General features: G+C 45.2%; 1 protein-coding gene across 1 annotated transcript in view; it reads right to left on the bottom strand.

Annotated features, from left to right (window-relative positions):
- Window positions 1-5,412, bottom strand: part of unm_sa1614 (un-named sa1614) — a 113,478-nt gene extending 108,066 nt beyond the window's left edge. Inside the window, exon 1 of the mRNA XM_023995787.2 lies at window positions 5,094-5,412. Within this exon, the coding sequence (XP_023851555.1) occupies window positions 5,094-5,219 (126 nt within the window). The 5' untranslated portion in view covers window positions 5,220-5,412. The remainder of the gene's footprint in view (window positions 1-5,093) is intronic.
- Window positions 5,413-14,354: the final 8,942 nt, after the last annotated feature.

Genomic DNA, 14,354 nt, shown 5'->3' with positions numbered 1-14,354 from the left:
ATAGCATTGTTTGCTTTCGCCGTAAAGCTTTTTGAAATCTGACACGTTGGCTGGATTCACAACAAGTGTAGCTTTAATTTGGTGTATTGAATGTGTGATTTCATGAAAGTTTAATTTTTATAGTAATTTATTTGAATTTGGCGCTCTGCATTTTCACTGGATGTTGGCCAGTTGGGACGCTAGCGTCCCACATATCCCAGAGAGGTTAAATAAACTTCTCTGTGGTGCCCCAGGTTAATAATGAGTTAATTGTTGCATGATTTAATTCAATTGTGGAATCAATTAAATGTTAGGTAATCGATTTGATAAAATAGCATGTCATCACATTAAGGATAATAAAGATATGACACCATGCATTGTATGTAACCAGTCAAATTCATACAAACTGCTACAGATGCAAGCACCGACTTATGTTCACTGGACTGCCAGATGGTAAAGCGTGATTCATCACTCCAGAGAACACGTTTCCACTGCTTAAAAGTCCAATGGCGGCGAGCTTTATACCACTCCAGCCAATGCTTGGCATTGCGCACGGTGATCTTAGGCAGGGCAGAAATTTGTTGCATAACTTTATGAGCCTTCTGGCTTAGTAGTTAATATTCACATGCGCTTGTTACTAGAGGTCGACCGATTATGATTTTTCAACGCCGATAACGATTATTGGAGGACCAAAAAAAGCCGATGCCGATTAATCGGCCGTTTTTTTAAATGTATTTGTAATAATGACAATTACAACAATACTGAATGAACACTTATTTTAACTTAATATAATACATCAATCAAATAAATGTAGCCTCAAATAAATAATGAAACATGTTCAATTTGGTTTAAATAAAGCAAAAACAAAGTGTTGGAGAAGAAAGTAAAAGTGAAATATGTGCCATGTAAGAAAGCTAACGTTTAAGTTCCTTGCTCAGAACATGAGAACATATGAAAGCGGGTAGTTCCTTTTAACATGAGTCTTCAATATTCCCAGGTAAGAAGTTTTAGGTTGTAGTTATTATAGGAATTATAGGACTATTTCTCTCTATACGATTTGTATTTCATATATCTTTGTCTATTGGAGGTTCTTATAGGCACTTTAGTATTGCCAGTGTAACAGCTTCCATCCCTCTCCTCGCCGCTACCTGGGCTCGAACCAGGAACACATCGACAAGAGCCACTCTCGAAGCAGCGTTACCCATGCAGAGGAAGGGGAACAACTACTCCAAGTCTCAGAGCGAGTGACGTTTGAAACGCTATTAGCACGCACCCCGCTAACTAGCTAGCCATTTCACATCGGTTACACCAGCCTAATCTCGGGAGTTGATAGGCTTGAATTCATAAACAGCAGAGCTGCTGGCATTTTATCTAAAGGGTGGCATCCATCAGTCTAAGGGTGTTCTTTAATGGAAGTCTTTCCAACATAATCCAGGCAGAATCAGGAATTCCCCAGGGCAGCTGTCTATGCCCCTTACTTCACTAATGACTATGTATTCCGATGACTCAACACTATACACATCAGCGACATGAAATGACTGCAACACTTAAGAGCTGCAGGGCCTCCCGGGTGGCACAGTGGTCTACGGCACTGCATCGCAGCGCTAGCTGTGCCACCAGAGACTCTGGTCGCACAATTGGCCTAGCGTCGTCCGGGTTAGGGAGGGTTTGGCCGGTAGGGATATCCTTGTCTCATCGCGCACCAGCGACTCCTGTGGCGGGCCGCAGTGCACGCTAACCAAGGTCGCCAGGTGCACAGTGTTTCTTCCGACACATTGGTGCAGCTGGCTTCCGGGTTGGATGCGCGCTGTGTTAAGAAGCAGTGCGGCTTGGTTGGGTTGTTTCGGAGGTTTTTAAAAAAAAAACTAAAAGCATTCACTAAACCCTAAACCTCAGCTAAATATTGTAATGAATAATGTGAAATTATGCAAGTAGAGGTGATTAACTTCACTTTTGGATTAATTGCGTGCCCATAGTGAACTGCCTCCTACTCTGTCCCAGATGCTAATATATGCATATTGTTATTACTATTGGATATAAAACACTCTGAAGTTTCTAAAACTGTTTGAATGATGTCTGTGCGTATAACAGAACTCATATGGCAGGCAAAAACCTGAGAAAAAATCCAAACAGTGTTCAACTCACAATGTTCAACTCATCGCCTATTCAATTCCCTGTAAGATATGGATCTGTTTGCACTTCCTACACCTTCCACTAGATGTCAACAGTCTGTAGAACGTGGAATGAAGCCTCTAGAGTGATGTGGGGCCGGATGGGAGGTGTTTCAGTCATTGGTCTGGCAGAATGCCAGTTCCTGGTCATGCGGGTTCCAAACAATATTGTCTTGCTTTCCATAACTTCTAGAGACACAAAGGAATTCTCCGGTTGGAACGTTATTGGATAGTTATGATAACAACATCCTGAAGATTGATTCTCTACTTAGTTTGACCAGTTTATTCGACCTGTTATATACATTTTTGAAGTTTTCGTCCGAGTTCGCCTGCATCTGCGCGAGCGTTTGGACATGTGCACTAAACATGCTAGCAAAAGTAGCTACTTAGACATAAGTAATGGACTTTATCGGACAAAACAACGATTTATTGTGGAACTAGGATTCCTGGGAGTGCATTCTGATGAAGATGATCAAAGGTAAGGGAATATTTATGATGTAATTTCGTATTTCTGTTGACTCCAACATGGCAGAGAAATGTTGTTATTTTTGAGCGCCGTCTCAGATTATTGCATGGTGTGCTTTTTACGTAGTTTAAAAAAAATCTGACACAGAATTAAAGATACACTTGTTCTTAATGCAACCGCTATGTAAAACATGTATCTTTCATCAAAGTTTATGATGAGTATTTCTGTTATTTGACGTGGCTCTCTGCAATTTCTCCGGACATTTCTGAACATGGCGCCAATGTAAACCAAGATTTGTGGATATAAATATGCACATTATCGAACAAAACATAAATGTATTGTGTAACATGATGTCCTATGAGTGTCATCTGATGAAGATCATCAAAGGTTAGTGATTAATTTGATCTCTATTTCTGCTTTTTGTGACTACTATCTTTTGCTGGGAAAATGGCTGTGTTTTTCTGTGGCTATGTACTGAGCTAACATAATCGTTTGGTGTGCTTTCGCCGTAAATCCTTTTTGAAATCAGACATGTTGGCTGGATTCACAACGTGTAGCTTTAATTTGGTGTCTTTCATGTGCGATTTCATGACAGATAGATTTTTATAGTAATATATTTGAATTTGGCGCGCTACATTTTTTCTGGCTTTTGGCCAAGTGGGACGCTACCGTCCCACATATCCCAGAGAAGTTAAACTGACTGGACTAACCCTGGATTGTAAACTGTCGTGGTTAAAACATGTTGATACAACAGTTGCTAACATGGGGAGAAGTCTGTCCATAATAAAGCTCTGCTTTACCTTCTTAACAACACTATCAACAAGGCAGGTCCTACAGGCCCTAGTTTTGTTGCACCTGGACTACTGTTCAGTCGTGTGGTCAGGTGCCACAAAGAGGGACTTAGGAAAATTGCAATTGGCTCAGAACAGGGCAGCATGGCTGGCCCTTAAACGTACACGGAGAGCTAACAATGATATGCTTGTCAATCTCTGATGGCTCAAAGTGGAAGAGAGATTGACTTGATCAATACTTATTTTTGTAAGAAGTGTTGACAAGCTGAATGCACCAAGTGGTTTGTTTAAACTACTGGCACACAGCTCGGACACCCATTGCACAATTGGACCAGCGCCGTCCAGGTTAGGGGAGGGTTTAGATGACTGACGCGTGCAAGCGGACTTTTGTCGCCAGTTGTACGGTGTTTCATCCACCAACACATTGGTGTCGGCTGGCTTCCGGGTTAAGTGAACAGTGTGTCAAGAAGCAGTGTGGCTTGGCAGGGTCGTGTTTCGGAGGACACGTGGCTCTCAACCTTCGCCTCTCTCGAGTCCGTACGGGAGTTGCAGCGACTAACTACCAATTGGATATTATGAAATTGGGGAGAAAAAGGGGTAAAAGTTAAAAAATAAAAACATTACCTCTGAGGTATCTGGGATGTCAAATACGGCTGGTCAAATACTGCTGGTCAAAAACAGCTGTCCAGCATTTATGATCATTGACTAAGCATGGATAGATATACAGTAGGCCTCCACTAAATAATGGTTTTAAAATTATGGATTAAGCATCTTAATCTTTAAAAGAACTGCCCGGTTTTGTTTTAAAAATATATATATATATATATATATATATATATATATATATATATATATATATATATATTGCTATATGGGCCTTGATAGCCTCCTATTATGAGAAGTAGCTTGAATCAAAATCATAAAAACTGCAGTAGTGTAAATTATGACTATTATAAAAATAACTTTATTGAATTGATATCTAGGATAGATAAACGGAGAAGACAAAGTTGTGTTGTCATTTTTCTATGCCATGGGCGTATTTGTCTAAATGGTTAATTTCATCACTTCCCTAATGAATCGACTGTGCTACAGCAGTCGATTTACTGTTGAGTATAGTGGTAAAATGACGTTCTCAGTCCAACAATAAAACCAGTGACAATGGATTCAAAGGCAACATGAATAGGACGTTTTGCCTGCACACCATCAAATAATAGTAGTGGTTATTATTATGGTTATTGATATAGAATACATTTGAATGTTTTTCCTCGCGTTCCATACAATGAGCACGAGCGCCACAATCTGATAAACAAAGGACATCACCTCAATGTAGATGCTTTTACGCATATTGGTGAAATCTAATGCAACATTGAGCCTTTTCGTGACAAAAACCATGCTTATGTATTGTGGAATTAAATTAATCCATGAACAAACGAGAAAAAAGATGCGGCCGACACAAAGAAAGCCGTCAGGCGCTTTGTCTACTACCCCAGTCCATAGATTGAGCGATAACGTCAGTTGGTTGATGCCTGAATTGTATAGCACACCTTTGTGCTGTGCACGTTACGTTACCTTGGCAAGCCTCCCAAAAACTCCCATTCGTTTCTGTATCGAAGTGACGTGAAAAGAGTGTTTCTCAAAATGATTACAGGTTACGACAGCCATAATGTACAGAAACGATTAACTTACCTCCTCGATGTTGTCTACTGCGTTTCTACAACTTGACATTTTGGTTGTGAAGGACGAGGTTGTTGGAGAGCTATAGTCCTCCAAGGTCTCGGCGATAAACCCGTCGACAGAGATAAACTCCGGCATTTTGATCTTAAAAAGAGCACGGAATTTAATAAAAAAATGTAAATGAATTCACAACGTGATAGACTAAACATGCGGCGTTTAATAGGCTAAGTAAGTCATGTTATTGTTTATCCTTTCGACAACCCATCTAAAATCCATACTACATTCGAAAGGAGGGAGGAACCGAGGCTACTCTCCTGTGCGCGTGCATCATCGTCAGACTCGCACTGATGGCATGGATGCGCGCATGCCCGAACACGCACCTTCAATAATTGAATTTTTTGGTGGAGAAAAATTCACCACAAATTACATTGTAATGACCTTGGCCTATATCATAAACACTTTCCCACAATTTCCTTTTTTTCATGCTCCTTTTGTAGTCTAATTTTCACATGATATCAAAGCAATTTTATGTTATGACACCTGGGTTTGTTTTAATCATGTCCTAAGGATTTCTAAGTCAGTGAGATGTGTTTCACACATAATTGGCCATGAAGAGGGTTTTGCGCACCAAACAATAGGCCTTCACCCCATGACAACTTCCAGTGTATTTGGGGGGGGGGGAGGAGATCTGAACATGCTTCGTGCTGTGGCCTGTCCCTCCCCCAAGGCAGGCATTTTTGAAAGGGAAGCGGACTCACACACCCAAAATCCTTTGGGCAAAACTGAAAGAACTGACCAGACCGCAATGGCTTCAAATGATTCCTCTCATCAACAGCGGATGCCAAGGGATGCCAGACTTTCCCCAAAAATGTATAAAGAAAAAAACATACAAAATTATTTATCTTTAGTCTCGCTGTGTTTCATTCGTTTTCTTCAGTTCACAGGAGGATGAATGTTTCTCACCGACGAAAGCATCCTAGCAAACAAAATAGCGACCTTCTGTCTTAGTATGTGTAGCATATCTATTTGGCGTCCCTTGATAAAAAAAATAAATAATAATAATAGCCAATCAGCAATGCACTAAACTGAGTGAGCTCAGCTGTGAATAGTCCTGGTGCACCTAACAAAAATAATTTAAAAAAGGGTCAAGAGAAGCCCGTTTGGATTTGGCTTCAGACCAATCACATCACAAGCCAAACATTATTGACAGAAAAAAACTTGAATTCCACATTTTATTTGTCACATGCGCCGACTACAACAGGTGTAGACCTTAGTGAAATGCTTACTTACAAGCTCTTAACCAACAATGCAGTTGTAAGAAAAATACGTAAAAAATAAGAAATAAAAGTAACAAATAATTAAAGAGCAGCAGTAAAATAACAGTACTGAGGCTATATACGGGGTAGGTACCGGTACAGAGTCAATCAATGTGCTTGGACATCGGTTAGTCGAGGCGATTGAGGTAATATGTACATGTAGGTAGAGTTAAAGTGACTATGCATAGATAACAAACAGAGAGTAGCAGCAGCATAAAATAAGGGGGGGGGGGGGGTATTGAAAGTAGACGGGTTGGCCATTTGATCAGATAGTAGGGGGACTTATGGCTTGGGGGTAGAAGCTGATAAGAAGCCTTTTGCACCTAGACTTGGTGCTGCAGTACTGCTTGCCATGCGGTAGCAGAGAGAACAGTCCATTAAGTCTAGTCAGTCTAGTAAGCAGGAATCAGGAGGATAGAACTATGGTCTGATTTGCCAAATGTAGGGAGAGGGTGAGCTTTGTACGTGTCTCTGTGTGTGGCGTAAAGGTAGTCTAAGAGTAATTTTTTTTCTCCTTTAGTTGCACATTTACATGCTGGTAGAAATTAGGTAAAACGGATTTAAGTATCCCTGCATTAAAGTTCCCGGCCACTAGGAGCGCCGCCTCTGGATGAGCGTTTTCCTGTTTGCTTATGGCTGTATACAGCTCACTTGAGTGCAGTTTTAGTGCCAGCATCGGTTTATGGTGGTAAATAGACAGCTACGAAGAATATAGATGATAACTCTCTTGGTAAATAGTGAGATCTACAGCTTATCATGGGATACTCTACCTCAGGCAAGCAGAACCTCAAGACTTCCTTAGATATCGTGCACCAGCTTTTGTTTACAAATATACATAGACCGCCACCCCTTGTCTTACCAGAGGCTACTATCCTGCCGATACAGTGTATAACCTGCCAGCTGTATGTTATTCATGTCGTCCTTCAGCCACAACTCGGTGAAGCATAAGATATTACAGTGCTTAATGTCCCGTTGGTAGGATATACGTGCTCGTAGATTGTCTATTTTATTATCCAATCATTGTACGTTGGCTAATAGGACCGATGGTAAAGGCACATTACCCACTCGCCGCCGGATCCTTACGAGGCACCCCGACCTTCGTCCCCGATATCTCCATCTCTTTGTCCTGCGAATGATCGGGATGAGGGCCTTGTCGGGTGTCTAGAGTAAATCCCTTGCGTCTGACTCGTTAATTACAAACTTGTATGCCATCTGTAAATGCAAATAAAATTGTTAAATTACGAGCCTAGTTGGTTGAGCCTTGGAAAAAGTCAGGAACCTTCCTGCTAGCCATGATTGGCTCAGATAATGGATGGGCTGGACTTGCCAGAGATGAGTTTGGATTGGACTGCTATGTAGCCTGCTTCTGTCTATAACATGAGCTGGTCAGTATGTGTAGGTAATCCTTTCTATTGCTTATTTTTTGAAAGATATCGAGTAGTGTAGAACTGCAAAAGTGTTGTTCTCCACTTTCTGGAAAACCGAGTTTTGAAATCAGTGGAATTTGAGTATGATAGCTAAGGAGATGGAGAAAATTATGCAGAGGGAGTCGAAAAGAGAACACACAGAAGGCTATTGGGGGTAGAAGCTGTTGAGGAGCCTTTTGGTCCAAGACTTGGCGCTCCGGTACCGCTTGCCGTGCGGTAGCAGAGAAAACAGTCTATAGCTTGGGTGACTAGAGTCTCTGACAATTTTCTGGGCTTTCCTCTGACACCGCCTATTATATAGGTCCTGGATGGCAGGAAGCTTGGCCCCAGTGATGTACTGGGTCGTTCGCACTACCCTCTGTAGCGCCTTACGGTCAGATGCCAAGCAGTTGCCATACCAACTTGACTGCTGTTGTAAGGTCAGAACGCTCGGATCAACCCTCCTCCACAGCCAGAGCATCCACTGTGCATTCTGAATTCTCCGAGAGCGAAAAGCTATGAATTTACAAACGGACAATCTGACAACACTGAGCCAAGAGCGCACTCAGGCACTCCAAATTGAATTCACGAACGCACCCATAGTATAAACCAGTCTTTAGTCTTGAAATCTTTGGTTGTTTAGTACATGGCCTCACATGTGAATCCTTAAAGAGATGGGTGGGGCTAAGGCTTAAGAGGGTGTGAATGATGCTGAATTGGTGTAGACAAAGAAGAGCTCCCCAGTAAGTTTACCAAAACATTCAAGGCCAATTTTCTCAAAAGTGAGATTACAAATTGATCAACTTTCAAAGCAGAATTACTTTCCCATTGTTCCTCAACTGTAGTGTATGATATAACATTCTCTAGCTCTGAGTCTCTACTTTTATTCAATATAAAAAACACAATTTCAAATTTTGCTACATAAGACTTCGGAATCGAGCTGGTTGGTCACAAATAACCTATTGGCTGAAAACCTTTAAGAGGCATCAGTTAGAATCATATGTAATAGAGTAGATTTTTCGGGGTGTTTAAAGTTGAGGATAGTTGGTTTAGTTATCAGCTGAGTTAGATTTAGCTCAGTACAAATATCCCAGATATTGGCATCAACCAATCTCAATTAAGATTACCCACTATCAGTAATTCAGATTGATCATAGTTCGACAGTAGGTTAGACAATTTGGTGAGAGCACATATGGAGGCCGAGGGAGGGCGATAAAGTTTCACATTTAGGACTAGACATTCAAAATTGCTTAAGGACAGGGGTGGTGGTGGATATAGAACATTTAAATAGCTTTTTATCTATATGGTGACACCCCCTCCTCTACCAACTCTATGAGATCTAAAAACATTATAACCAGTCAGATACACATCAGAGTCCGGCATAGACTTCTTTAGCCAAGATTCAGTTATAACCAGAGAGTCCGCGTTGGTTTGAGAAGCCAGAGTTACAATAAAATAAAGTTTGAAATCAAACTTCTGGCATTTACATGAATCAGTCCAGCTGCGGGATTTCAGATCAAACAGAGTTTCTTTATACACACATTCCATGTTCAACAGGTATCCCCCTACTAAAAAATACCATGGGGTTGAATTGGAATAGATACAATATTGCCTAGAACTGAACCAGTAGGCCTATGCATTGAACTATGCTCAGTTGGTAACCCCTAATTTGAAAATACCATAGGGCTACCTTGAATTGGCATAGATTGTCGAACTGTACCATTAGGCCGATGCCTCGAGCGAGGACGTGGGTTAAAACAAGAGTCAGTAATGGTACTTGTTGCGGGCCTGCTGTATGATGATAATGCTGATAATTTATGGTTGGGATTACGAGAGCGGGACTTGGTGTAACGCGTAGGGATTTGACCAAAGCGCAGCGTTGTGAAATGACATGATATTTATTAAACAAGACGAAAAACGAACTATACTTGATAATCAACAAAATAACAAAACGATGTAGACAGACCTGGACATAAGAACTTACATACAACGAAGAACTCACGAACAGGAAAAATGACTACATAAACGAACGAACGGACAAACAAACCGAAACAGTCCCGTGTGGCATGACAAACACAGACACAGGAGACAACCACCCACAACAAACAATGTGAAACCACCTACCTTAATATGGCTCTCAATCAGAGGAAACGTAAACCACCTGCCTCTAATTGAGAACCATATCAGGTCACCCATTAACCAACATAGAAACACATAACAGACTGCCCACCCAAACTCACGCCCTGACCGACTAACACATACAAAAATAACAGAAAACAGGTCAGGAACGTGACATAACCCCCCCCTCAAGGTGCGTACTCCGGACGCACCACCAAAAGTCTAGGGGAGGGTCTGGGTGGGCATCTGACCACGGTGGTGGCTCAGGCTCTGGGCGAGGTCCCCACCCCACCATAGTCAATCCCAGCTTACGTCTCCCCTCCGAATGACCACCCTCCTATTACACCCACTTAATTTAAAGGGTAACATCAAGATAAGGGGCAGCACCGGGACAAGGGGCAGCACCGAGATAAGGTAGCTCAGGACAGAGAGGCTAGCTCAAGGACAGAGCAGGAGGTCAGGATAGAGAGGTAGCTCAGGATTGAGGGGCAGTTCTGGATTAATGGCAGCTCTAGGCTGAGGGGCAGCTCATGGCTGGCTGACGGCTCTGGACGCTCATGGCTGGCTGACGGCTCTGGACGCTCATGGCTGGCTGCGGCCTCTGGACGCTCATGGCTGCTGACGGCTCTGGACGCTCATGGCTGGCTGACGGCTCTGGACGCTCATGTGGCTGGCTGGCGGCTCTGGACGCTCATGGCTGGCTGACGGCTCTGGACGCTCATGGCTTGGCTGACGGCTCTGGACGCTCATGGCTGGCTGACGCTCTGGACGTCATGCTGGCTGACGGCTCTGGACGCTCATGGCTGGCTGACGGCTCTGGACGCTCATGGCTGGCTGACGGCTCTGGACGCTCATGGCTGGCTGACGGCTCTGGAGCTCATGGCTGGCTGACGGCTCTGGACGCTCATGGCTGGCTGACGCTCTGGCCGCTCATGGCTCGCTGCGGCTCTGGACGCTCATGGCTCGCTGGCGGCTCAGGACGCTCGATGGCTCGCTGGCGGCTCTGGCGCTCATGGCTCGCTGGCGGCTCGGCTGTCTCATGGCCTCGCTGGCCGGCTCTGGCAGATCCTGTCTGGTTGGGCGGCTCGGGCAGATCCTGTCTGGTTGGCGGCTTGGCAGATCCTGTCTGTGCCTCTGAGCCTGTCGTTGCGACTCTGGCAGATCCTGTCTGGTTGGCGGCTCTGGCAGATCCTGTCTGACGAATGGCTCTAGCGGCTCCTGACTGACGAACGGCTCTGACGGCTCGGGACAGACGGCGCTCTAATGGCTCGGACAGACGGATGGCTCAGATGGCGCTGGGTAGACGGATGGCTCAGATGGCGCTGGGTAGACGGATGGCTCAGATGGCACTGGCAGACGGATGGTCAGATGGCACTGGGCAGACGGATGGCTCAGATGGCACTGGGCAGACGGATGGCTCTGGCCGGATGAGGCCGACTGTAGGCCTGGTGCGTGGTGCCGGAACTGGAGGCACCGGGTAAGGACACGCACTTCAGGCTAGTGCGGGGCAGGGACAGGGCACACTGAACTCTCAAAGCGTACTTTGGCCTGGTGCGGTGTACCGGCACTGGTGGTACCGGGCTGAGGGCACGCACATCAGGACGAGTACGGGAGAAGGAACAGTGTGTACAGGGCTCTGGAGACGCACAGGTGGCTTGTGCGTGGTGCCGGAACTGGAGGCACTGGGCTGGAGACACGCACCATAGGGAGAGTGCGTGGAGGAGGAACAGGGCTCTGGAAACGCACTGGAAGCCTGGTGCGTGGTGTAGGCACTGGTGGTACTGGCTGGGGCGGGGAGGTGCGCCGGAAATACGGACCGTGCAGGCGTACTGGCTCCCTGAGCACCGAGCCTGCCCAACCTTACCTGGTTGAATGCTCCCCGTTGCCTGACCAGTGCGGGGGAGTGGAATAACCCGCACCGGGCTATGTAGGCGAACCAGGGACACCATGCGTAAGGCTGGTGCCATGTATGCCGGCCCGAGGAGACGCACTGGAGACCAGACGCGTTGAGCCGGCTTCATGACACCTGGCTCAATGCCCAATCTAGCCCTACCGGTGCGGGGAGGTGGAAATAACCCGCACCGGGCTATGAACACGTACAGGAGACACCGTGCGCTCTACTGCGTAACACGGTGTCTGCCCGTACTCCCGCTCTCCACGGTTAGCCTGGGAAGTGGGCGCAGGTCTCCTACCTGCCCTCGGCCCACTACTCTTAGCCACCCCCAAGAAATTTTTGGGGTTTCTTCACGGCTTCCAGCCACGTCTCCTTGCTGCCTCCTCATACCACCGCTCTTGGGCTCTCGCTGCCTCGATCTCCTCACGCGCGCGGCGATATTCCCCAATATGAGCCCAGTGTCCTTTTCCCTCTAATACTTCTTCCCATGTCCAGGTTCCTGTTTCGTAGGCCACTGCTCGAACTCACGCTGCTTGGTCCTGGTTAGGTGGGTGGTTCTGTAACGCGTGTTCTCCTCCTCTTCGTCTGAAGAGGAGGAGTAGGGATTTGACCAAAGCGCAGCGTTGTGAAATGACATGATATTTATTAAACAAGACGAAAAACGAACTATACTTGATAATCAACAAAATAACAAAACGAGTGTAGACAGACCTGGACATTAAGAACTTACATACAACGAAGAACTCACGAACAGGAAAAATGACTACACAAACGAACGAACGAACGGACGGACGGACAAACAAACCGAAACAGTCCCGTGTGGCGCGACAAACACAGACACAGGAGACAACCACCCACAACAAACAATGTGAAACCACCTACCTTAATATGGCTCTCAATCAGAGGAAACGTAAACCACCTGCCTCTAATTGAGAACCATATCAGGTCACCCATTAACCAACATAGAAACACATAACATAGACTGCCCACCCAAACTCACGCCCTGACCGACTAACACATACAAAAATAACAGAAAACTGGTCAGGAACGTGACACTTGGGGTGTTGATAAGTCATTGTCTCAGCGCAGCCTTGAAATGCAAGGACAGGATCCAGGCACCAAGATGATTTGGATGGACCCCATCCTCTCTGTAGAACATCTTCTGTTTCAAAAGGTGTCAAAGTTATCCACAAAAGTAACTCCAACAGAGCTAAAGTAGCCAGTCGTGTACTGCCAGCAACCTACTGAATCTTGGACATGTATTGGAGTCTTTCAGAGTGCCAATCAGTTCTATAAATTCAGTTTCAGAAGAGCTGAGCTAGCTATCCTAATGTCATTAGATCTCACATGGATTACGATAGCAACAGCCCTAAAATGGTAAGAAGCAGCCTAGTAATGTCCTGTACCGAGCCCCAGAATAGCACAAGGTTTTTGCCCCAGGAACCAAGATTTTTCTCACCATTGCTTGCTGTTTGGGGTATTAGGCTGGGTTTCTGTATAGAATTTTGTGACATCGTCTGATGCATAAATTTGATTGATTGATTAAAATGGCTGGTGAGGTGGCAAAGGAGGTACGGCAGTTTTTGCACTTTGAGCTGGTCACAAAACCCATTATGGCTGACGGAGGAGCCGGTGCATCAGCCAACCTTGAGGTCCGGTGATCCGAGTCCAAAGCAGAATCCGAGGCAGGATAGGGGATGATGGCGCTGGAACCTCCAAAGCCGGAGAAGCCCAGGCAGCTTCCCTCCATTTGGCCTACGGTGGGTGACATGCTTCCATGGTGACAGTATCATCTACTATATCCATCAGAAGTGACGGTCCTGCTCCATTTTCCAGGGAAGTGGGAGACTTCTTCGGGAAGGGGTCCCTGGAAGGCAATGGCCAATCAGTCATTGAATGTTGACATGGCGGTGATACCTTTAACACATCAGAACGGCGTCCAGCCTGTGGAGTAGAGAAGGTAGGCGGGGTGCTTTCCCTGGTAGATTGTGTAAGTTCTTAATCTGTTTGCTAAGAGTAGCCACTTCTTCTCTATAGTCCTCTGCTAGTAAACAATTGATGCATTGGAGCTCCAGTTGGTCCACATTGTTCCAGAAGAGAGCATAGTAAATACAGCTCCTGCAGCGCACAAAAGCAAAAATGTTCCTCTGAACTGGGAAGCCTCCATGTAAATAGTTGTCTCTGCAACACAGATTCTGTTGCTATGTCTCTACATAGCAACAGAATCCGTGCCGCAGAGATAACTATTTTACACTCAGAGTATTGAGTTGCAGAACAACCTCAATTCATCGAGGAATGGACTCTACAAGGTGTTGAAGCGTTCCACAGGGATGCTGGCCCATGTTGACTCCAATGCTGCCCACAGTTGTGTCAAGTTGGCTGGATGTGCTTTGGGTGGTGGACCATTCTTGATACACATGGGAGCGTGAAAAACACAGCAGCTTTGCTGTTCTTGACACAAACCAGTGTGCCTGGCACCTACTACCATACCCCGTTCAAAGCCTAAAAATCCAAACAGCAATTAATGCAGATGTATTGT

This window comes from Salvelinus sp. IW2-2015, linkage group LG11 (genome assembly GCF_002910315.2).
Source record: "Salvelinus sp. IW2-2015 linkage group LG11, ASM291031v2, whole genome shotgun sequence".
Classification (NCBI taxonomy): Eukaryota; Metazoa; Chordata; class Actinopteri; order Salmoniformes; family Salmonidae; genus Salvelinus; species Salvelinus sp. IW2-2015.
This window is presented reverse-complemented; position numbering and strand designations above follow the sequence as displayed.